The sequence below is a fragment of the Bos grunniens genome, chromosome 23 (genome assembly GCF_055505025.1).
Source record: "Bos grunniens cultivar Pamir isolate PY7600 chromosome 23, Bosgru_T2T1.0, whole genome shotgun sequence".
Lineage (NCBI taxonomy): Eukaryota > Metazoa > Chordata > Mammalia > Artiodactyla > Bovidae > Bos > Bos grunniens.
The window spans coordinates 8444719-8470103 of record NC_141187.1 but is presented as its reverse complement, the minus strand read 5'-3'; the positions used below and the strand labels follow the sequence as shown (position 1 = coordinate 8470103).

Here is a 25385-nt window from a genome sequence, read left to right as displayed (position 1 = left end):
TAAAGCTTTATGTCTACTGCCTGGCACAGGGCTCCGTTCACACTGAATGATAAATAACTGTTTTGGGTAAATGAATAAATCTCCTTCCTCTACTGTCTTCCATCTCAATATTCCTTACACATACAAATCACTGACATTCCAGAGCTCTACATGTCACTGGTTCCTGGAGGGTCTTACATTTGCTCTTTTTTAGAAAACTGAAACTTTCACTTTCCCAGAAGTGGCAGGTACTTTCCAGACTAGCACTGAACTCCCCAGAACTTTCGTTGTTTGGGGTTTGTTTCTGCCTGGCAACTGTTGGCATCAGGGTGAGGCCAGAGTACATAACTTCCTATGCGTGCAAACCTCTACTTCATCCGCGGTTGTCCTACTGCTCCACACCTGTTCATTGTTCAAATTTCACCGAGGGCGAGATAAGCATTGGGAGAGAGAGAAAATGAAAGTCACTCAGTTCTGTCCGACTCTCTGCGACCCCATGGACTGTATAGTCCATGGAATTCTCCAGGCCAGAATACTGGAGTCAGTAGCCTTTCAAATGTCACCGAGGGCGAATTAAGCATTGGGAGAGAGAAGACTGGCCTGATTCTTTCCCCTCCCCACCAAGTGTCCTTCCTCCATCTGTAAAATAGGAATAATAAGTTCTATATCCCCTACCTTGTGGGAACTATAGTCTTCATGGAGAAAAGGATCTATTAAAATTCTTTGGTAACCTCAGCAGCCATGAAATTAAAAGACACTTACTCCTTGGAAGCAAAGTTATGACCAACCTAGATAGCATATTCAAAAGCAGAGACATTATTTTGCCAACAAAGGTCCGTCTAGTCAAGGCTATAGTTTTTCCTGTGGTCATGTATGGATGTGAGAGTTGGACTGTTAAGAAGGCTGAGCGCCAAAGAATTGATGCTTTTGAACTGTGGTGCTGGAGAAGACTCTTGAGAGTCCCTTGGACTGCAAGGAGATCCAACCAGTCCATTCTGAAGGAGATCAGCCCTAGGATTTCTTTGGAAGGACTGATGCTAAAGCTGAAACTCCAGTACTTTGGCCATCTCATGTGAAGAGTTGACTCATTGGAAAAGACTCTGATGCTGGGAGGGATTGGGGGCAGGAGGAGAAGGGGACGACAGAGGATGAGATGGCTGGATGGCATCACTGACTCGATGGATGTGAGTCTAAGTGAACTCCGAGAGTTGGTGATGGACAGGGAGGCCTGGTGTGCTGCGATTCATGGGGTTGCAAAGAGTCGGACACGACTGAGCGACTGATCTGATCTGATTGAGGGACAGTCCCAGGTAAGACTTACTTCAGAGACACAGAAAAACATTCCCCGACAGTGCATTCAACAAACTCCTACAAGTATGTTCTGCCTGGTAACCACAAGCATTAGTAATTCTGATTTGTCCAGAGTTCCGGTTCTTTTTAAAAAAAAATTATGTATTTTTTGGCTGTGCTGGGTTTTGGTTGATGCTTGCAGGCTTCCTCTAGTTGTGGTGAGTGGGGTACTCTCGAGTTGTGGTGCAAGGGCTTCTGATGCGGTGGTTTCTCTTGTTGCAGCGCACAGCCTCTAGGGCACTTGGCTTCAGTAGTTGTTGTGTGCGGTTGCCACACAGCATGTGGGATCTTCCCAGACCAGGGATCGAACCTGCAACCCTGCAGTGGCAGGTGGATTCTTAACCACTGGACCACCAGGGAAGTCCAGTTCTAGTTTTTTTCATTTTCCCCTCCCACTGCCCATCACCATTTCACTCCCACCCCTTAAATTCCCCATCTTCTCGTCACTTATCTTCAGAGTCTTTCCACTTAGCTATGTGCTGCTCTTTCCGAAGCAAGATATGAATGGTGAAGAGGAAACTTAGGAGACTCTCAGATTACTGTGGGTCCCCAAACAACCTCCCACCCTGTCTGCCCTGCCCAATGTGGGAATGATATTGAACTCCAAGTCTTTCACGCCCCAGCTGAGTGGGGCAGCCACTTGCCTCTGAATGGCAGTGGGGCCTCAGAAGGAAGTGTGGAGTTGTCAGAATCTGCAGAGAAAGGACTGCCGCTGCTGCTGAGTCACTTCAGTCGTGTCCGACTCTGTGCGACCCCATAGACAGCAGCCCACCAGGATGCTCCGTCCCTGGGATTCTCCAGGCAAGAACACTGGAGTGGGTTGCCATTTCCTTCTCTAATGCATGAAAGTGAAAAGTGAAAGGGAGTCGCTCAGTCGTGTCTGACTCTTAGCGACCCCATGGACTGCAACCCACCAGGCTCCTCCGTCCATGGGATTTTCCAGGCAAGAGTACTGGAGTGGGGTGCCATTGCCTTCTCCAGAGAAAGGACTAGGGGGAAAGGAAAACAAAGATCTTCCCTGTTTTGGGTGCTGAGTGAGAGGAACATCCATTTTCTTGAATCCAGTGCCATCTGCTGGTCCTGGGAAATACTGAGTTTCAAGGATTTTATGAATTACAATATTCAGTATCAATGATAATCATTCATGGAGTGCTTTCTGTGTGCTCCTGCTGTGCTAAGAACCTGCCATACCCTACTTTACCTTTAAGGTAATCTTATGTGGCATGCATTATGTTCCCAATTGTAAGAATGAGAAATGGAGACTGAGAAACATTTGCTCACTTGCCTGGGACACAGAGCTACGTAAAGGTGGACTTTGTGCAACTTCACATATTTAGAACATACTTAAGAATACAAAGGTATACACAAGGACAACTGAAGAGAAAGGGAGAGAATATAAGCTAGTTTTCGGATATTTATAGTAGAAAACTAATAAGAACTATCTAACTGCATTATATAAAGGTAAAATCAAGATAATGCCAACATAAACAGCTTCCCCCAAATCTGAAAGACTGCAGTTTAGAAAAACACAGAAAGATATAGTGAAAGATTTTAAAAATGCAATGCTCATATAAACATATTTAATAGAAAATAATAATCTCCAAATTAGACTGAATCCATTTGCCATATTAATAATTGTAAATGGACTGAACTCATTAAAATATTAAAATTAAAATATTTTCAGATTAGATTAAAAAAAAACTCTGCTGTTTGCAATATACAAAAGATATGTTTAAAAATACAGTGACTCAGAAAGATTCTTTTTTTTTTCACTTTTAAATTTGAATTTTTTGGCCACTCCATGTGGCATGTGGATCTTAGTTCCCTGGCCAGAGATCAAACTCACTCCTCTTGCAGTGAAAGCATGGAATATTAACTACTGGATTGATAGGGAAGTCCTGAAAGATTCATTCATTTATTCAACAAATAAAATGATAGACAGAGGCACAAAAAAAGAGAATGTAAACCTAAAGAAAGCAGAGGTCACAATCTTATTATTAAAGAAGGTGACATTCAGATCCATCTCCCCAAATTGATTGAGATAAGAAGGCACTTTATAATGGAAAGTGTAAAATTAAAAATGGGTATCTGAGAGATATATAAGTTCCAAATAGCATATAAGTAACCATCACGGAGCAGAAATTAAGGAAGATACTAGGAAACTATTCGGAAAGGTAGTAATAGGTGATTTTAATTTACTTTTCTTAGGACTAGAGACATCAAGTAGACAAAAGTTATGAACACAGAAGATGCTACTAACTTAGTCAAAAGTTAGATTTGATGGATCTATATTGACATCTTCTCACTGAAAACTGGGAACACAATTTTTCAAGTTTCAACAATGTATTAATGAAAATGGACCACACATTCTGGCACAATAAACTTCAGTAATTTCCCCAAAAAAGTAGGCATGATATAGATACAATTCTCCGACTATAATGGAACAAACTAAATAATAATAATAAGGTCAGAAAAGATAAATGCCCTTCCACATGGAACCTTAAAGAAACGGTCTTTCTCTTGGGCCAGACAGTGAGAAAGCAACAACTGGAAAATTTCTAGAAAAATGACAATTGAAAATCACACATCAAAATTTTTAGGATACGGCTAAAGCAGTGTTCAGAGGAGAATTCATGACCTTAATTACTTATATCAATAAAAGGAAAGACCAAAACAAAGTGAATTAAATGAAAAGGAAACAAAATCAAGTGGAAACAGCCTAAGTGTCTATCCGTAGATGAATGGATCAAGAAGATGCGGTACATACATGCGATGGAAAGTTACTCAGTCATAAAAAAAGAAAATCATGCCATTAGCAACAACATAGACGGGCCCGGCAGGCATCACACTAAGGCAAAGTAAGTCAGAGAAAGACATACACTGTACGGTTTCACTTACATGTGGGATCTGAAAAACAAGTGAACAAGCAAAGAGCAGAAAGACACGTGGTACAGAGTGGTTGACAAAGGGGAGGGGACTGGGGAGTGAGTGAGATAGGTGAGGGAGATTCAGAGGCGTAAACCTCCAGATACCAAATGAATGTGTCACAAGAACGAAATCCACAGGGTGGCTAAATCAGTGAATCCTATGGTAATAGCTTTGTATGATGACAGATGGCATCTAGATTTATCATGTTGATCACTTTGTAATGTCTAGAAGTAGCAAATCACTATGTTGTACACTTGGAACTAACATAGTGTTGTAACCTAATTATATCTCAATAAAAAATAATAAAGTCACCAAGATAGCGACCGAAGAGATATTTTTGCCAGGTAATGAGAGAATGATTTTTTTTAACGCCCTCAATGAACAGCTGCATCTACCATGCCCGACTTCTCTCACTCTCTAGAGAACAGGGAGGGAAAGCGGATGAGGGGTGCAAAATGAGGGGTGAGTTTTGGGGGAAAATCACAGAAAAGCCCGTATCTCTATGAAGTAGAGCTCTTGGTTGAAGTCAGGCAGGAAGAGAAAAATAAAAATCCCCCATCTTAGTTTTCAAACTCATACAAGTAGAACAAAAAACAAAAATGTGAGAGAAGGCAACTAGGCATGACCTCTCTCTTTATTAGCTGTCTCCCTGCAATGTCTAGTTTCTCTGAAGAGCCTGGGAAACCCAGATCCTCCCACTGGGGACGGTGACGAGCAGCACAGAAAACGACCCAACAACAGAGCTTCTGATTGGACCAACCTGACGCTTTCATTTATTCAAGCTGTTTCAGAGGCCACCGGCAAGGCAGATTCCCAGGTTGGTATTGCCTTCTCTCTTCGGTTGACTTTGCTACCTTTTCCTGCAGATGGTCTCCCTGTCATTCCTTGTTCCTGATCCATGAGACCACTGACTTCTTTTTAAGAGACAGGGATGGAGATCTATCCTGGCACCAAAGTTATAGTGCGATTCTTCAGTCATTTTGACCTTTTGTGCATCTTCTTGCAGGGATGTTAAAGATGTAGAAATGAGGTTTTCCTGGGTTCCCAAGTAAGAAATACAGGGCAATGAAAACAGCATAGCCCGTGGACTAACTTCCTGTGAACTCTGGTTCTTTGTCTCATTACTTCACCTGTAGAAGGGACGTCATGATAGTATCACAGTGAAGAGTTGTTCTGATGATTCTCTCTCCCTCCTCCTGCCCCCCATATTCACACTGTGCCTAGAAAAATGATTCGTAACAAGCAGCTGACAGATATTAACTCTTATTGTTATGATGCAGTCAAGTTAGATTTCAGAACGTACGTGGTGCGGACACATTCACACCGGAAGTAAGAAAGAACAGGCCTGCTAACTTCCGGTTCAGCATCCGTATCCTCCAATCTTCTCCATCTAAGGACCTCCTCCTCCCTGCAAATGCACGCACAAGCCCCATTTACTCTGTGTTCTCTGGGCCCCACGGTCCTCTTCTCCCCACGGGCTCTTGTTTATCTCTGAGAGAAGGTGCAGGAGCCCGGCCAGGGGGCTGGCAGCAGAGGAGGGGAGACAGGCTGAGACCCTTGGGGCCTTCTTATCTCCGACTTTTTCTGCTTCTGGTACCCCCAAGTCACGTCCTCACTCACTCAGCCGCAAGCAAAACACTTTTCTTCATTTTCAGATGAGGTGAGATACATGGGAAAGATACATAGGTATTTGTGTGAAGAAAGAAGGAAATTAAAATTCAGCTGCTTGAGCTCCTTCTGATGGCTACCTTTTTTTTTTTTTTTTTTACTCAGCGCCACACACACCCTTCCAACTGGGAGCAACACCCCCACCCAGCTCTAGAACACTCACAACCATAACACTCACACTCACATCAGGTGACACATCCCCACACTTAGTCAATTTCTGACCTGTGGTCAGGCTCCTAATTCATAAAGATTTGAATCTACCTGAGGACTGTGGGTGACATTCTGGTTCCTGTTCTAGCAAGTTAAGTGAGGCTGTGGTAACAAGAACTGCTGGTGCCTTTTTTTTTTGGCTGCACTGCATGGACTATGGGATTTTGGTTCTCTGATCAGGGAGTGAACCTGACCCCTTGCAGTGGAGTCCCAATCACTGAAGCTCCAGGGAGGACCCATTATCAAATGCCTTAATTAAGCAAGTTATTTCAGATTCACATAGCATCTGTTGTAGGTTCAGGTGTTTCTCCAGGGACCTTCTTTCCCCAATGACTCATCTAATTAGATTGCTTTTATATAATGATTCCAACATTTGAATACAAGCCTGTTTTGGTTGACTTGGTGATGTTGCCAAAATTGGACCTCTTTACAACAGTGCCAGATTACATCTTGGAGACAGAGTTTTGGTGAAGTATAAAGAAATAACTTTATTCCTTTGCCACGCTGGGCGGGGGGTCATAGGAGGAGGAGGTAGTGAGGAGTCTCACAGTGTTCAAGGAGCAGGGGGGTGGTCAGCACATGGACTGCTCTTCCGATTGGTTGGTAATGAGGTAATCTGGAGTCAGCATCATCAACCTCCTGGTTCCTGGGATCTGGGGTCTACATGCTTTTGGGCAGCCTACAGTTAATGTCTTCCACCAGAGAGTGCTCAGTATCTTCAAAACAGCTCACAGGATATGACTCAGAATACTATCTATAGTCCTTGAGGAAGAACTCAAGGTCCTTGCCTTTGTATAACGGCTCAGATATTATTATTTTGTCTTGTTTCACTATTTAATTTTTTTTCTTTTTTTGTATTTTCTCATTTCTTTGATTGAGGTTTTTCTACAGACGAAAGGCAGGTGGAGAATGTGGGTGGGCCGTCTATTCTGGGAAGACCTCATAGGATTCTGGTCGGTTACAGCAGGGGAAGAGAAAAGTCCTCCAGAATTTAACAATCAATGCGGTGGATTCTTCTCTCAGGGGGGCTAGAACTAGTCTCTAGCAGCTATAGGAGAGTAGGAGCTGCAGTTTTCTGTATGCCTAAGGAATAGAGAAAGTTGGTGAACACCAATAATGTCTTCCATACTGCCCCATCTGTTTCTTTCTTTCTTTTAAAACTTTGATTTTATTTTTGTTTCCCATGGCTTGGGGAATCTTAGCTCCCCAACCAGGGATCAAACCCGGGCCCATGGTAGTGAGAGCACAGTCTTAGCCCCTGGACCCCCAGGGAACTCCCTCCATCTTTTTCTTATTTTTCCTGTCATGGCCTTCCAGGGGAAGAAGTATTTATTCTGGAGCCTCAGATCCCTGGGCAGAGCATGCATACTAACAGTAGAGGGGGAGGGGCGTCACAGGACACTAAATGTTACAAAGTTGCCTTTCACCTCCCTCACCTTCATACTTATTTAATTTGTAAATCTGAGATTGAGCTGCCTTTCCTATTTTGTGGGTGTGCATGCTTAGCCGTGTCTGACTCTTTGTGATCCCCATGGACTGTAGCCGCCGGGCTCTTCTGTCCATGGGATTTTTCAGGCAAGAATACTGGAGTGGGTTGCCATTTCTTACTCTAGGGGGTCTTCCCAACCCAGGATTGACCCCATGTTTCTTATGTCTCCTGTACTGACAGGCAGATTCTTTACCACTGGCACCCCACTCCAGTACTCTTGCCTGGAAAATCCCATGGACGGAGGAGCCTGGTAGGCTGCAGTCCATGGGGTCGCTAAGAGTCAGACATGACTGAGCGACTTGCCTTTCACTTTTTACTTTCCTGCATTGGAGAAGGAAATAGCAACCCACTCCAGTGTTCTTGCCTGGGGAATCCCAGGGATGGGGGAGCCTGGTGGGCTGCGGTCTATGGGGTCACACAGAGTCGGACATGACTGAAATGACTTAGCAGCAGCAGCACCCCTCTGAGAAGAATAAATCTTTAAAAAAATAACTTACATCTTGTTACACTTTTCCAATATTTGAACTGAATTGTGTTTAAATGTTTATGCTCTTTGCATTCAGTTCATTATTTATTCAAAATTTTTGCTATAGGCTTTATCTTGAATGTGCAAAACCATTCGCCCTGCATAGAAATCCCTATGTTCCTCTGGCAATTCTTTGAGGGTTTTTAAGGCTCTCATGAGAAACGCTGGGCTGGAAGAAGCATAAGCTGGAATCAAGATTGCCGGGAGAAATATCAATAACCTCAGATATGCAAATGACACCACTCTTATAGCAGAAAGTGAAGAGGAACTAAAGAGCCTCATGATGAAAGTGAAAGAGGAGAGTGAAAAAGTTGGCTTAAAGCTCAACATTCAGAAAACTAGGATCATGGCATCTGGTCCCATCACTTCATGGGAAATAGATGGGGAAACAGTGGAAACAGTGTCAGACTTTATTTTTTGAGCTCCAAAATCACTGCAGATGGTGATTGCAGCCAGGAAATTAAAAGACGCTTACTCCTTGGAAGGAAAGTTGTGACCAACCTAGATAGCATATTCAAAAGCAGAGACATTACTTTGCCAACAAAGGTCCGTCTAGCCAAGGCTATGGTTTTTCCAGTGGTCATGTATGGATGTGAGAGTTGGACTGTGAAGAAAGCTGAGTGCCGAAGAATTGATGCTTCTGAACTGTGGTGTTGGAGAAGACTCTTGAGAGTCCCCTGGACTGCAAGGAGATCCAACCAGTCCGTTCTAAAGGAAATCAGTCCTGGGTGTTCATTGGAAGGACTGATGCTGAAGCTGAAACTCCAGTACTTTGGCCACCTCATGTGAAGAGTTGACTCATTGGAAAAGACTCTGATGCTGGGAGGGATTGGGGGCAGGAGGAGAAGGGGGCAACAGAGGATGAGATGGCTGCATGGATGGCATCACCGACTTGATGGACATGAGTTTGAGTGAACTTCGGGAGTTGGTGATGGACAGGGAGGCCTGGCGTGCTGCGATTCATGGGGTCACAAAGAGTCGGACCGACCGAGTGACTGAACTGAACTGAACTGAACTGAAGGCTCTGTCCAAAATTTGTGCAGCTCTTGATGCTGCTGTAGGATCTTTGTTTCCATAGGTATCCTTCAGGGAGCCGGCGTGAGGACCTCCACCCGTGGCAAAGGTCATGAGGAAGGAGGCTCGACATACGCAAAGGCAGGATCGAGCCTCAGGAGTCCCCCTGGAAATTCTAGAGCATCTACCTCGAAAACCAGAGTCTGCCTACTTTACTACTTTGTGCTCTCACCTACACCTCTGACTTTACATGGGGCTGTCCCCCACCACCTCTTTCAGAGAAGGAGTTAACTTAGAGCTCCAGTTAATAATAATTCCTGGGCGTGATAGGAGTGTTTCAACCTACAATCTCCTCTGAAGGTTCTCTAGCCTGCCTTACAGGCTTGTCTGGCCACATGTGATTGCTCACAGCTTCCCAACCATGAGAGGCACGAGATACTTTAAACCTTCTAAAAACAGGTTCTTTAGAGAAGTTAGAAAACTATTAGTATAAGTATAGTGGGCTGATTAGAAATTGTATTGGTGAAGGGTTTTTCATTTGTTGAGCCAATGTTTACTTCTAAGTCTCCACATCCCCTGCCATTAATGAATATATAGAAGAAATATGTATTAACCTTTGATATTAATCACATTAGACCTTAGGCTAAGCAAATTCTTTCCTTAATTAAAACCCACTACACCCTCACCCTATAGGAATGTAACTTTATCTGGTACCTTCAGAAGGTGGCGTCTGTTTCAAAAATAATCACCCCTGGAGAAATAAGTGTTCTGGTTGACTGACTGCTATCACAAGGAGAGGGTCATAAATTGTCAGCAGGCCCCCCTGGCCAGAAGATGATGTAACACCCCTAAGACCTCTGTATACATTTGTATGAAGCACCTGACTTTGATAAAAGTCAGGACTGCTGTCCCCACGTGACTTTTGTATAACACCTCAGTCTATAAAAACAGACTCTGGAAAATAAAGAATTGGGATCAGTTCCTCCAAATACTGGTCTCCCCATGTCTCTCTCTCTCTCAAACTCTGGCTGAGTTTCCATCTGGAGCACAGAGCCCGCCAAGCTTACTAACTTTGCCTGGGCTTCTAAGATCCGACCGGGGAGGCCTCAGTGTCTCCTCTCCTTTGGGAGAACGGAAGGACGCCTGCGGCCTACATAAGTGGTGCAAGCTTCTTGTCTTGAAGTTTTATTGGTTTCCCGCGTAAACCAAGCTATTCAGCCTCTTTTCTCCACTGAATTTTCCTAATGAGCTATCCTTATTCTATTACTCTTTATATCTCTAATTAATATTTAATTAAAGCCAGTATACCCAGTGAACTCGCCGAAGCCATCTCCCCTTCGAACACCCTGGATCAGCTGGGGCTGGACCTCGGCAGTATCCATTTTACCATAGCATTCAGAGGGAAGTTGCTTCCAAAAGACATTCACCCTCACTCCAAACTCTTCAGAAATTATATTATGAAATCATAAAGCAAGAATGAACAAAACATCTCCAGCTTTAAGGGAACATTTGTACCACCTAGCCTTGGAAAACAGTAGATATTTAGATAAGTCTGGGTTATCTATGTTCGACACTTCTGATTTAATACCTGGTAATTATAAATATTGGGCATCTTGAAGACTGAATAGTATAATGCATTTTTTCCACTGTTACTTGTATTGAGAAGTTATCCATTACATTATAGTGGATCCAAAGTTGTACCTTTGGTGAGCTTAATTTGAAAAGCACTGGAAAAGAACCATTCTTTGAAGAATTTTGGAAACTCAATATTGCAGAAATTGCTTTCTGATATTTGCAAGATCCTTTCTAGGTTCTTTCCCAAGTGATCCTAGGTCGTCCTTCTCAGTCTTTTCTATTAATGCTCTCTGGTGGCCTTATGAAGAAATGTCTCTATATATGCTTGTAGTAAAAAGTGGATCCACAAAGCATGAAGTACAGTAGATCCTCTGATATAAAGAATTCCTTATGGTTTTCTTCAGTTGCCTCTGTACCAGCTTGCTAAAAGTTTAAGAAAGTCCATGGGGCAACTGCACCAACATGACTCTTCACTTCTCTCCTTCTGATTTGGCTTAGGTGATCCACTGTCCATCTGCTTGTGAAAGTGAAGTCGCTCAGTCCTGTCCAACTCTTTGTGACTCCATGGACTGTAGCCTACCAGGCTCATCCATCCATGGGATTCTCCAGGCAAGAGTACTGGAGTGGGTTGCCATTTCCTTCTCAGGGGATCTTCCAGGCCCAGGGATAGAACCTGGGTCTCCCACACTGTAGGCAGATGCTTTACCATCTGAGCCACCAGGGAAGTCCTCTGTCCATTTGCTTGTACATGCTCCCAAATCAATTCCTTTCAACACCAGAGGTTTTCTCTGCGGATCCAGGTGTCCCATGAACTGCTCCTGCGAATCACCCTCGAGCTGAGGTATAGGGACGCGCTGCCCATTCTCCTTCAACTCTGGGGAACCTCCACGTTTCGCCTTTCTTTTCTGGAACATTATTTCCACCATCTTCAACAGAGTTCCTTTGTGACCCGCTATCTTTCTTCTTCTTACACTTCATGTGCTTGGAAGTTCTAGTCCTTCAGGATTTACAGCTGATTAGTGGAGGGCAATAGCACCCCACTCTAGCACTCTTGCCTGGAAAATCCCATGGATGGAGGAGCCTGGTAGGCTACAATCCATGGGGTTGCAAAGAATCGGATACGACTGAGTGTCTTCACTTTCACTTTTCACTTTCATGCATTGGAGAAGGAAATGGCAACCCACTCCAGTGTTCTTGCCTGGAGAATCCCAGGGATGGGGGAGCCTGGTGGGCTGCTGTCTATGGGGTTGCACAGAGTCGGACACAACTGAAGTGACTTAGCAGCAGCAGCAGCAGCAGTGGTAAAAGTGGAAACATGAGAACATTGCTTGGGGTCTCATGCTTCATAGAAGCTTTACCGTAAAACCCTCTATTAAAGCATCAGGGATTTGACCGGCCTTTTATTTACAATTTGCTGTTACATTTATGAGTAAGAGTATTGCATTTATTACATTATGGAAAGAATATTGCATTTGTGGGTAGCTGAGGGCCTCTCGGCATGTTCGGTAACACATAACTCAAGTATTCCAGACTCTCTGATCTCCTACCATTACAGTCCCACCTTACACACCCATCAAAATGTGTGTTCTCTTAGGGAAGTGAAAAAGAAAAAAATTCTACTGTGTTCTTCTCCCACTCAGTGAATTAGTGGGCATACATATATTTATTGTGGCCAAACAGTAACTTTTAAGGAATTCCTGGCACATTTTTTGTTTCACTGTTTATTTCTTCTCTATTGTCCACATGCACTGGGTATTCCGAATTATAACATCTCCTGTTGGCCACTTGTGTGAAATGTCAACTTTATCAGCTTCATCATGAACGCCTTCTAGGCGGCTCGAATTTTCATGTGTGCCCAAGCTTTAAAGCTCATTTGATTCTTCCTAACATTATAGTGGATTGTTTCTCTGTCACTCCACCTAAATTTTACATTTCTCATGGACAAGAAACATGTCTGTTTCATCTTGCAGGATTCACAATATTGGGCCATGGATTGAGAGGCAAATTAAATAATAATACACTTACAGATCACTTTGGAGAAAAAGAAGTCTTGCTCTCCTTACTTATCAAATATTTTTTTCCAGTTTCTTTTTAGCAGAAGATCTTGTCTTGTTCTAAAATAAGTTTGTTGAAGCCACACAGCTTGAACTTCCTCATTCCCCTGTTTTTCAAGTCTTCCTACTTTAATCATGTGTCTGAAAAAGTGTTTTTTCTTTCTTTTTTTAAGCAATGCATTTTATTCTTTTTACCTTCTATTTATATGTACAAATCTAGCTTAAAAGTACACTCAGATTCATACATTCCTTATACGTATCAAATTAGCCAATTTCACAGAAAAAAAATAATTTTAAACCACTGTTACTCACTGCTCACTTTCATCACTGCAGAAGGTAGCTATAAAAACAAGTATTAACGTTAAAGGTGACTGACCCTCAGCATAGAGACATATCACTTTTAAGCCACCAGAAACTATTGGGTTGGCCCAAAATACGTTTGGATCAATAGAATTTTTTGGCCTACCTAATAATATCATTAATTAAGAAGTTTATGGGGCTTCCCTGGTGGCTCAGATAGTAAAGAATCTGCCTGCAATGAAGGAGACTCTTGAGAGTCCCTTGGGCTGCAAGGAGATCCAACCAGTCCATCCTAAAGGAAATGAGTCCTGAGTATTCATTGGAGGGACTGATGCTGAAGCAGAAGCTCGAATACTTTGGCCACTTGATGCAGAGAACTGACTCTTTGGAAAATACCCTGACGCTGGGGAAGATTGAAGGCGGGAGGAGAAGGGGACGACAGAGGATGAGATGGTTGGATGGCATCACTGACTCAATGGACATAAGTGTGAGCAAGCTCCAGGAGATGGTGAAGGACAGGGAATCCTGGCATGCTGCAGTCCATGGGGTTGCAAAGAGTCGGACAGAACTGAGCGACTGAACAAATAACAACACAGTGCACATATGTCAACTTCCCAAATTCCTGAAGTCCTGGTACATCTACTGCCTTCATTTTCTCATTTTAATTCACTCTTTGCCTTTTTAAAATATTGCCTCTTCTTTTAATACTCTGTTCCACTGAAAGCTACTGGTGCCCCATTAATTATAAAACATAATAATGCTTTTTTTCCCTTTTATCCTCTTTAAAGATTGTTTCAAATCTACCTTTATTAGCTTAAGAAGTTTAACATTTAGATTCACTAAATGTTAAATGTTAGAAATGTTAGATTTCACCAAGTTATTATAAATATAAATCCATGAGAGCTATTGTCTCCCAGATATACACCAAACTCTTTTCATATTTTAAAATTTTTATTGGAGTATAGTTGATTTACAATGTTGTGTTAATTACTGCTGTACAGCAAAGTGAATCATATCCACATATCCACACTCTCTCTTTTTATCCTTTTAAACATTTTTTTGCAGCATTTTATTCTTTCGAGAAGCTTCTCTCCGTGTTTGTTTTTTCCTCCCTCTCCTGGTTTATAGGAAATCCTCCTCTCCAGATAATTCTCAGTCTCTTCCATTTTTTCCCCAATAGCCCTTTCCCTGAGTCCTCACAAGGCCCGTGCCTCGGAATGCTGTCCGCTGTCGTCTCCATTTAGATGTTCTCTGTTGGCAGTGTCAGTCACCGCATCATCATGGAGATCTACTGGCCACAGCAGGCCAGGGACCGTGCTGGATGACAAAGATCCACGGTGAACAATCTGCCTTGTCCTTCTGAGACCACATACCCTGTAGAGTAGTTTTCTTTTTTCTCCTAGTCTAGTTTCCAAGGACCTGAACTGCAGTCAGTAATTCTGCAGGTGAAAAATTCTGGAGTGGTATCACATGGCTTTATGAAGGCATCCTACCCAGCACCTAATGACACTAAGCTCCTCTAGCTTGATTGGTTATCTGGATGAGGAGTTTCCAATCCCAGGGTAGACAGAAAGACATCTCTGCTCTGCATGAATATTTGACTGAGTGTGTGTGGCCAAGCCCTGTTCTAAAGAGGTGAAGATTTTCCTGTCTTGTTGGTTTTCTTCCAGAATGAGTCCTAGCTGGGTTCCCTGGGTGGTGGCCTTCTTATCCACGGCTCTCAGGCTGGATGCTTCTGTGACTCAAGGCAGAGATTCTCCAGGTAAGAACATAGTGATTTCTTTCAGGTGTAAGGCACACATTGACACGGGGGAGAGAGGCCTTTCCCTACAGGTCCAGGCTCCAGTCCAGACAGGAAGCAGATCTGGCTTCAGAGAATCTTCTTTTTTCTCACAGAAAAGCTTTCCCTCCCGCTTTACCACATGAAATGGACCGGCAGGGAAAGGGACTTCCTGTCTCAGAGCCGCTGATTCAACAAAAGGGAAACATACTGCTTGCTCAGGGTCCTTATGGTATTGATGGCCATCCGGAGAACTGGGAAAAATTGAGGCAGGCTGAACATAGCCACTGTCCTTCAGCCAGGAGTTTGAAGATTGTGACTGCTTCTATTTGTGACTGCTTCTTTATGCACATATGGACTTGACTGCTTCATTGGACATTTTTAAGCCTCTGTAACATGGTCAGATTGTACCGAGTGATTGGACAAACAGGAGAAATTGAATGTGTGATGCCCATCCTCAGGTTGCCAGGTACATACGCTTACTGGTATCTGTCTAGCTGAGAAGTTAAGCTACGCAAGCGTGAAGTGACAGTACATTCCAAAAACATATTTATCAGAAGAAAACAGGACACAGCATTCTAAAAACAGAACCCCTTTGAACGTCAGTCTCGTTAAACACAAAAGAGGAACAAAACCCTAGGGGTGGGGAGGGTGGGTGTGAGGAGATCATTGTTCTTGGAGAACAGAAACCTCTCTGAGCTTATAATTTCTATTAAACAAAAACAGCAACAACACACACACACACGATCAGTAAGACCTAAACTCTGACACAGATCTGGCTGAAAAATAATTATTTTTCTAATTTAGACTGTAAGATGAAAGAGGGAACTGGAGATTAGAGACTCATCTGAGTTTGAGATCAGTCTGGCTGACCCAGGAAGGATGTTGGCCTCCTGACACTCAGCCCAGCAGTTCCTCTGCGCTTAGGCATGAAGGCAGGTCTGCATCTGAGGTCAGGATCACCCTTCACATCTCAGCCGAAATGCCGTTTCTTCAGGGAGATTGTCCCCGGTTAATTTGTGCTACCAACCCATCTGAAAGTCCTTTTGCGTTGTTCTTAAGTGCACAGAGTGGAGTTCTCTCTCCCAGCGAGCTCACAGCGCTTTGTCATCACTCCCTTCTCTTTATCCTCACTCCCTCCCTTCCATTCCAACTAAGTATCAGGGTGGCTTTAGAAAAGATGTAGCAGTTTTTTGTGTGTATTTAAAATATCAGTAAATGTCATCATGTGTTGAATTACATTCTGCTTTTTAAAAAAGTTTAATTTTTAAAATTAATTTTTATTGGTGTGTAGTTGGTTTATACTGTTGTGTCCGTTTCTACTGTAGAGCAAGGTGGATCAGCTATACACACACATGTATCCCCTCTTTTTTGGATTTCCTTCCCAGTTAGGTCACCGCAGAGCACTGAGTCGAGTTCCCTGTGCTCTACAGTAGGTTCTCTTTAGTTTTCTGTTTTATACAAAGTATCAATAGTGTATATACATCAATCCCAATCTCCCAGTTTCATCCCCCCGCCCCACCTCCCATTCCCCACTTATCCACACGTTTGTTCTCTACGTCTGTGTCTTTATTTCTGCTTTGCAAATAAGGTCATTTATGCCATTTTTTCTCGAATCCACAGACATGCATCAATATTTGATATTTGTTTTTCTCTTTCTGACTTGCTTCACTCTGTATGACAGTCTCTAGGTCCATCCTCATCTCTACAAATGACCCCATTTTGTTCCTTTCTGTGGCTGAGTAATATTCCACTGTACACATGCAGCACGTCTGCTTTCTCACATTCTGCTTCTTTTCTTACTTGACCCAAATGCTCTTGAGTTCTACCTTGGTGGTGATGTGTGTGAACTGAAGCCCCATCTTTATTGATGGGGAAGCAGGTCAGGAAGTGGAAGTGTCTGTTTCTATGTGACACCAGTATATGCAGAACTAAAACTCCAGTCAACTGGGACCTAGCCCACGGCCAGGTACCAGTTTCTGTCTTAAAATTACCCATATCTTCAAGTTTAAGACAGCTATCATTATCTTAGTCTGTTTGGACTGCTATGACAAATACCACAGATTGGGTGGCTTATAAACAACAGACATTTATTTCTCAAAGTTCTGGAGGCTGAGGAGTCCAAGATCAAGACTCCAGCCTGGTTGTGTCCTGGGAAAGGCTGTCATCTTGGTTCGGAGCTGGTGCCTTCTCTGTGTCCTGACGTGGTGGAAGGGGCTGGTGCGCTCTCTGGAGCCTCTTCCCTAGGGGTGCTAATCCCATTCATCAGGAGCCCGCTCCCAACTGAGGTACCTCCCCTGATACCACCAACTAATTCCATCACCCTTGGGGTTTGGGATTTCAACATATGAATTTACCATAGTAAACAGTCACACTTTTCCTCACCTATGAAGATTGATTAAATAACTTTGGAAAATTAAAACTGTTTTGGAGAACATGAGCCATTTAGAAATGAGGTACAGTGTATGAAAGTTAATATAGAGCTCAAACTAATCACTACCAATACTAGGAACATACTTTGAGAGTAGAAAATCATAATGGAGAATGAGTTTGATTTTTATTTTTTTACTTATTTACTTTAAATTTATTTTTATTGAAGTACGGTTGAATTACATGTTGTGTTAATTACTGCTGTATGGCAAAGGGACTCAGTTATATGTGTATATATATATAAATATGTACATACTGTCTTATATTCTTTTCCATTATGGTTTATCACAGAATATTGAAGGATTTAGATTTTGTTTCTGATTTGGAGTTTTAAAAATAATTCTTAAAAATTTATTTAATTACTTTACAGTGCTTGGTCTTCATTGCTGCGTGGGCCCTTCTCCAACTGGGACAAGCAGGGGGGTACTCTCGAGTTGCTGTGCATGGGCTGCTCGCGGCAGTGGCTCCTCTTACTGCCGAGCACGGGCCCCGGGGCATGCAGCTGCAGTAGTTGTGACTCCCGGGCGCTCGAGCACAGGCTCAGTTGTTGTGGCCCACAGGCTTGGTTGCTTCGCGGCGGGTGGCATCTTCCTGGATCAGGGATCGAACTCGTGTCTCCTGCATTGGCAGGCGGATTTTTTTTTTTTTTTAAACCACTGAGCCACTAGGGAATCCCTGGATTTGGATTTTTTAATTCACTCTTCAGTGGAAGTGCTTAATATTAAAGGCTCCAGACAAGGTTTAAGTTAAGCTTATATTCCTTATCACCATGTTATTACAACCACTAGAACTGTACATATAGGGCCAGTGATGGTGATGATGATGATAAAGGCATATTCAAACCAGGAATTAATATTATTTTGCCCAAAGTTGATAGAGGTAATGAGGTCATTACCTTATTAGAGCCAACAGAGAGGATGAGGTCTCTGAGTAATCATGCACAGGAAAAGGTACAGGAGAAAATTCTTGAGAAAACCCATATGAGTGGAAAGTAGAAGGGAAATTTCTACTACTGTGAATCTGCTCTGCATTTTTTTTTTAACCCCACTTCCATCTTCCTTTCATTTTACTCCAGAAGGAATATACAGAATGATCCTGCTAATGGCAAGAAAATTGAACTATTCCGTACAGGGATGGTTGGTTTTGACTTGATAATAAGGAGAATTAAAAGTCTGGGCTTCTGCAAGCCTGGGCTGGAGACACTTAGCACTTTCTGGCAAAACACAAACAGTCTATACATACTGGACAAATGATTGTATATTTGTTGAATGAATGTTCGTGTCTCTGGACTCATTCTGACTTGCTTCTTTGGGTGACATGTCTCCTATTTGGCTGGCCTGATAGGCTGCACCTCAGGCTTCTTTCAAAGAAGAAAGGGTGTTCTTTTTAAAAAAAAATTATTGGAGTATAGTTAATGGCAACCCACTCCAGTGTTCTTGCCTGGAGAATCCCAGGGACGGGGGAGCCTGGTGGGCTGCCTTCTATGGGGTCACACAGAGTTGGACACGACTGAAGTGACTTAGCAATAGCAATAGTTAATTTGTAATGTTGTGTTAGTTTCAGGTGAACAGCAAAGTGAATCGGTTATACATATACATACATCCACTCTTTTCATTATCTTTTCCCCCATATAGGCCATTACAGAGTATTGAGTAGAGTTCTGTATGCTGTACAGCAGGTCCTTGCTGTTAGCTATTTTATATACAGTAGTATATATATCTCATTCCTGATCTCCCAATTTATCCCTCCCCTTCTTACCCCTGGCGACCATGAGTTTGTTTTCTATATCTGTACTCTATTTCTGTTGTGCAGGTAAGTTCATTTGTACCCTTTTTTTTTTTTCTGATTCCACATTTAAACAATACCATATGATATTTGCCTTTGACTTACTTCACTTAACATGATAATCTCTAGGTCCATCCATGTTACTGCAAATGGCGTTATTTTGTTCTTTTTTATGGCTGAGTAATCTTCCAGATGTTCAAGCTGGTTTTAGAAAATGCAGAGAAACCACAGATCTAATTGCTAACATCCGCTGGATCATCAAAAAAGCAGGAGAGTTTCAGAAAAACATCTATTTCTGCTTTATTGACTATGCCAAAGTCTTTGACTGTGTAGATCACAATAAACTGTGGAAAATTCGGAAGGAGATGGAAATACCAGACCACTTGATCTGCCTCTTGAGAAACCTGTATGCAGGTCAGGAAGCAACAGTTAGAACTGGACATGGAACAACAGACTGGTTCCAAATAGGAAAAGGAGTACATCAAGGCTGTATGTTGTCACCCTGTTTATTTAACTTATATGCAGAACACATCATGAGAAACGCTGGACTGGAGGAAGCACAAGCTGGAATCAAGACTGCCGGGAGAAATATCAATAACCTCAGATATGCAGATGATACCACCCTTATGGCAGAAAGTGAAGAAGAACTAAAGAGCCTCTTGATGAAAGTGAAAGAGGAGAGTGAAAAGTTGGCTGAAAGCTCAACATTCAGAAAACGAAGATCATGGCATCTGGTCCCATCACTTCATGGGAAATAGATGGGGAAACAGTGGAAACAGTGTCAGACTTTATTTTTGGGGGCTCCAAAATCACTGCAGATGGTGATTGCAGCCATGAAATTAAAAGACGCTTACTCCTTGAAAGGAAAGTTATGACCAACCTAGACAGCATATTCAAAAGCAGAGACATTACTTTGTCCACAAAGGTCCATCTAGCCAAGGCTATGGTTTTTCCAGTGGTCATGTATGGATGTGAGAGTTGGACTGTGAAGAAAGCTGAGTGCCGAAGACTTGATGCTTTTTAACTGTGGTGTTGGAGAAGACTCTTGAGAGTCCCTTGGACTGCAAGGAGATCCAACCAGTCCATCCTAAAGCAGATCAGTCCTGGGTGTTCATTGGAAGGACTGATGCTGAAGCTGAAACTCCATTACTTTGGCCACCTCACGTGAAGAGTTGACTCATTTGTAAAGACCCTGACGCTGGGAAAGATTGAGGGCAGGAGGAGAAGGGGATGACAGAGGATGAAATGGATGGCATCACCGACTCAATGGACATGAGTTTGGGTGGACTCTGGCAGTTAGTGATGGACAGGGAGGCCTGGCGTGCTGTGGTTCATGGGGTCGCAAAGAGTCGGACAGACTGAGCGACTGAACTGAACTGAACTGAATATTCCATTGTTTATGCGTACCACTTCTTTTTTAAAGAATGGATGTCTGTTTGCTAAGAGGAACCAGGGTGGGGCCCAGAGGAGCAGAGGCTACTTTGTCAGATTTACTGAGGTCAAAGCCCTCCTCTCCAATCCATATGGTCCATAGTAATATACCAGGTATGGGTTTCCTAAAGATGGGGGCTAGTTCATAGTCTTTTTTTGTTTTTCCAGAAGATTTTGTGACCCAGGCAAAGGCTGACTGTTACTTCACCAATGGGACAGAAAAGGTGCGGTTTGTGGTCAGATTCATCTTCAACCTGGAGGAGTATGCACGTTTCGACAGCGACTTGGGGATGTTTGTGGCCTTGACGGAGCTGGGGAAGCCGGACGCCGAGCGGTGGAACAACCGGCCGGATATACTGGCGAGGAGTAGAGCCTCTGTGGACATGCTCTGCAGACGCAACTACTATCTGGGTGCACCCTTCACCGTGGGGAGGAGAGGTGAGGTGGGAGTTGGGGTCTCCTTGGTGGGAGCCTGGGCGTGGCTCTTCTTCCTTGTCCTGGGCAGTTTCCTGCTTTAGGATATCTATCCATCAGGGTCAGGTGCAGGGGAGACTATATATGACCTGTCCCCAGTTGTGACTCTGTCCTCAGGGGTCAGGTCACTGTGGTCTTGGTCCCAGATACCAGTTCTCGGCGCCTTTGAGGGCTAGTGTCTTCCTGAACACAAGGAAAATTGTGGGTGTGTCTGATAAAGCCCACATCCTCCTTGCGGACACTGACACTTTCAGTGTCTGAGTCCTGGGGGTGAGCTTTCCCCACATTTCCGGTTGCCACGTGGGTGATCTGGGGAAGAGATTCAGGGCAGAGACAGCCCCTAAAGGCACTCCGGGGTTGGCTTTGTGGATTTCCTTCACCACCTCTCATTTTTTCTCTCCCCTCCTAGTACAACCAGAGGTGACGGTGTATCCGGAGAAGACCCCAGCCCTGCAGCACCGCAATCTGCTGCTTTGCTTGGTGACAGGTTTCTACCCAGGAGACATCAAGGTCACCTGGTTCCGGAATGGGCAGGAACAGAGAGAGGGGATCATGTCCACTGGTCTCATCAGGAATGGAGACTGGACCTTTCAGATGACGGTGATGCTGGCCATGACTCCTGAGCTTGGAGAGGTCTACACCTGCCTCGTTGACCATCCCAGCTTGCTGAGCCCTGTTTCTGTGGAGTGGAGTGAGAACCGGCTTGTACTTTCTGGACCCAGCTGGGGTCGATCTGACTCTGGACAGGGCCTGTGTTACCTCCCTATTCACCTTGGCCACAGCACTAGCTCCTCCCTCTGACCTGAAGGAGTCATAGAAATTGGGGTCGTTGGGCTGGGGTGGAGAAAATCATGGCAGATAGATATCCTTGGATCTTCCAAGAAATAAGGAGGTCTAATCACCTCGTCACTCACTTCTGGCTTTGGGAACGTGCATCCTCTGGTACTTTGGCCTTGGGATTTAGGGGGGCATTCTTATTGGCCATCAGAATCGTTAACAGAAACTCCACGAGTACAAAACTTGGACCCAAAGATGTATTCTTTCTCGGAACAGCATTGTACTGCTGTCCAGCACGGGCCCTGGGATTTCAGGAGAAAATGTTAGTCACTGTCATGTTCGACTCTTTGGGACCCCACGGACTGTAGCAGCCAGGCTCCTCTTTCCATGGGATTTCCCAGGCAAGATTACTGGAGTGGGTCACCATGCCCTCCTCCAGGGGATTTTCCTGACTCAGGAATTGAACCGGGGTCTTCTGCATTGCAGGTGGATGGAGTTTCAGGAAGGAGCACCAAATATTGGGAGCTTTTGGCCAACTTTGAGACCTGTTTCCCTTAGGAGCTCAGTCTGAATATTCTTGGAGAAAGATCCTGAGTGGAGCTGCAGCCTTCCTGGTCGGGCTAGTCTTCTTTCTGGTGGGAATTGTCGTCCACATCAGGGCCCGGAAAGGTAATAAGTTTTGAGGAGCACCCTGCCACCTACCCCCGCCTCCAGCTTCCCCTACTTTCCACTTTTCCTAATGTCTAAGATGTGTGACAGCGGAAGGCTGACCATACTTCTCAGGGATCACTGGGATAATCTTTTCTGAAGCCAGAAACATTCCAGGGGGTCATTGGGGGTCACCTCCCACCACTCAGGATAATCACTTTTGATCCTAATTGATGCATTCTATTTCTTCCTTCTTTTTTTTAATTCCAGGACGTGTGGGGACTCCGTTGCCTGGCAATGAGGTAATGTCTCCTTCCTTGTCTTTGGGTCCCAGATCAATCACCCAGCCTTTGGCAGAGGGTGGGATAAGATGTAAGTGGCTCTGGGTGGGTGCGCTGCCTGCTGAGTCCTTGCCCAGGAGGGTGGGGACCTCACGAGACTTTATCGCTCTCCCTGCAGGTCCCAAGAGCAGTGCTTCCACCACCGTAGCAGCCGCACTAGGTTCTCATTGATGCTTCTCCCTGGGAGCCTGAAGATTCATCAGGTGGCCCTGGACCAAGTGAAGGATGCTGTGAGGTCAATGTTCAGGATGTCTCATTCTGTGAGATCTTGGAGGAGTCCTGAACTAACTCTGGAGTGCTGTGTTCTGAGATCACGCATCTCTTACCCTCCTGCCCTTTGTCCTCCTCCTTGTCTACACACATCCTCATTCCCAAGGACAGTGCCCTGAAATTCCCCCAAGACCTAGCTCCTTCCAGCTCCAGATGATTTACTTTTCTGTGGTCCAGCCCTAGCCCTCTGAGTCGTGGTCTTCAACTTTCTCTCCTCCAAACGCAGCCCCGCAGTCTTCAGAAGACAAGTGTTCAGATAGTCACTGCTCCCTTTTCATTGTTTTTTGTTTGTTTTTGGCTGCACTGTGAGGCCTGCGGGATCTTAAGCGCTGTGACCAGGGATCAAACCTGTGCCCCCTGCAGTGGGAGTGAAGAATCATCACCCCCGGACCACTGGAAAAGTCCCGGTTTCATTGATTTTTAAAGTCTTTTTTTCCTTTAAAATAAAACCGAGGTACCAACAACCACGTAAAATGTGTTATTTAATACATGACTTAAGACAAAACCCTTTTAATCAATACCCAGTTCAAGAAGTAGAACTTTTCCAGCTGCTGCAGAAGTCTCTCTGCTGAGGGCCAATCAAAGCTCCTCCTCCCTCTTCTCAAAGGGAATTATACGTTTGCCAACTATTATACACAAGACGGAGGAATAAAAAGGTCTTACTCTTTAGCACAGGGAACTATATTCAGTATCCTGGGATAAACAATAATGGAAAAGAATATATACAAATGAATCACTTGGCTGTGCAGCAGAAATTAACACAATATTGTACATCCACTATGACTCAATAAAATTTGCAAAAGTAATCCCTGGTGGTCCAGTGGCTAAGACTCTGCTCCCACAGCGGTGGCCTGGATTCAAGCCCTGGTCGGGGAACTAGATCCCACATACTGCAACTAAGTTTGCACACCACAACTGAACAAGATCCTATGAACCACAGCTAAGACCCATTGCAGACAAACAAATAAATAAATATTTTAAAAGAGTAAATTAAATTAAAAAAAAGTAATCATATCTGGACCATTATAACTGACTGACTGCTAAGTCACTTCAGTCATGTCCGACTCTGTGCAACCCCATAGACGGCAGCCCACCAGGCTCCCCCATCCCTGGGATTCTCCAGGCAAGAACACTGGAGTGGGTTGCCATTTCCTTCTCCAATGCAGGAAAGTGAAAAGTGAAAGTGAAGTCGCTCAGTCCTGTCTGACTCCTAGTGACCCCATGGACTGCAGCCTACCAGGCTCCTCCATCCATGGGATTTTCCAGGCAAGAGTATTGGAGTGGGGTGCCTTTGCCTTCTCCGGGACCATTATAACAACTACTTTAAAACATTTCTTGGTGGTCTATTTACTCAAGTATAAATTTTTGGACATCTAGCTTAGGTGTCTCTTTAAAGATTTAAATTTCTTTATTTTTAACCAGATAATTGCTTTATAATATTGTGTCGGTTTCTGCCATACATCAGTATGAATCAGCCACGAATATAGGTATGTCCCCTCCAGCGTGAACCTCCGTCCCACCCCCCTCCCCATCCCAGCTCTCTGGGTGGTCACAGAGCCCTGATTCGAGGTCACGGGTCATACAGCAAGTCCCCCGGCTCTCTAATTTCACACGCTGCAGTGCGCATGCTCCAGCGCTGCTGCCTCAGCTCATCCCGCCCTCTCCTCCCGGCTCTGTGTCTGTCCTCTGTCTGCGTCTGCGTTGCTTCATCAGTGCCACGAGAATGGATGGCTCTAGATTCCGTATGTATATACGTTGATATATGATATTTGTCTTTCTCTTCCTGACTTACCTCACTTTGTATAATAAGCTCTAGGTTCACCCATCTTATTGGAACTGAGTCGAATGTGTTGTCATTTATGTTTATTCACATTTACAGGTTTCTCCTCCATCCCTTTCTGTTCCTATGACTAGCACAGTGGCGTTCCTGAGCTCTTGGCCCACACAGTTGTCTGCAGCCTGGATTTGCTGACTGAGACAGCCGGTGCCGTTTGCCATGTCCCTCTGTCCTCTGCAGGTCTTGCACATCAGCATCTGCTTGAAGAGGTTGGATTAGACTTAGATGTCATTCCTCTGAAACGTCCATAGGTGGTGCTGTGACCTCACCATGAGACACACACCCTGCTTGTCTCCGTGAAGTTAGTAACCATTGCCTGGGTCAATTAATTCCCTGGGAAATGTAGAAATGAGTAAGCTCCTGGAGTTGGTGATGGACAGGGAGGCCTGGCGTGCTGCAGTCCATGGGGTCGCAAACAATCGGACTCGACGGAGAGACTGAACTGACTGAACTGAATGTAGATAGGGGATGAGCTAATTCTATCATCCCTTCTTCATTTACATGCATTGTTGCTTCTGT

The 25385-nt window shown here is 44.1% G+C and overlaps 1 protein-coding gene and 1 pseudogene across 3 annotated transcripts; one reads left to right on the top strand and one right to left on the bottom strand.

Annotated features, from left to right (window-relative positions):
- Positions 1-8195: 8195 nt before the first annotated feature.
- Positions 8196-11665, bottom strand: LOC147346556 (tRNA wybutosine-synthesizing protein 5-like; annotated as a pseudogene).
- A 3031-nt stretch (positions 11666-14696) lies between these two features.
- Positions 14697-23493, top strand: LOC147346555 (HLA class II histocompatibility antigen, DO beta chain). 3 transcript variants are annotated; one of them, XR_015152949.1, is made up of 6 exons: positions 14697-14855; positions 20688-20957; positions 21403-21684; positions 22257-22439; positions 22689-22720; positions 22878-23493. XR_015152949.1 is itself a non-coding variant. In XM_086371079.1 (6 exons), the coding sequence occupies exons 1-6, from the start codon at positions 14765-14767 to the stop codon at positions 22905-22907; spliced, it is 813 nt and encodes a 270-aa protein (XP_086227205.1). In that variant the 5' UTR covers positions 14697-14764; the 3' UTR covers positions 22908-23493. The 3 variants fall into 3 exon arrangements, 2 of the variants coding, with proteins under 2 accessions (XP_086227205.1, XP_086227204.1); XM_086371079.1 differs by having other exon boundaries at positions 20691-20957; positions 22329-22439; XM_086371078.1 differs by having other exon boundaries at positions 22329-22439.
- The last annotated feature ends 1892 nt before the right edge of the window (positions 23494-25385 follow it).

Bases quoted from the DNA above. Each gene is read 5' to 3' on its own strand.
- LOC147346555 (XM_086371078.1), top strand. From the start codon at position 14,765: ATGAGTCCTAGCTGGGTTCCCTGGGTGGTGGCCTTCTTATCCACGGCT. The intron at 14,856-20,687 runs GTAAGAACATAG...TTGTTTTTCCAG, and splicing joins TCAAGGCAGAGATTCTCCAG to AAGATTTTGTGACCCAGGCA. The intron at 22,440-22,688 runs GTAATAAGTTTT...TTTTAATTCCAG, and splicing joins CCACATCAGGGCCCGGAAAG to GACGTGTGGGGACTCCGTTG.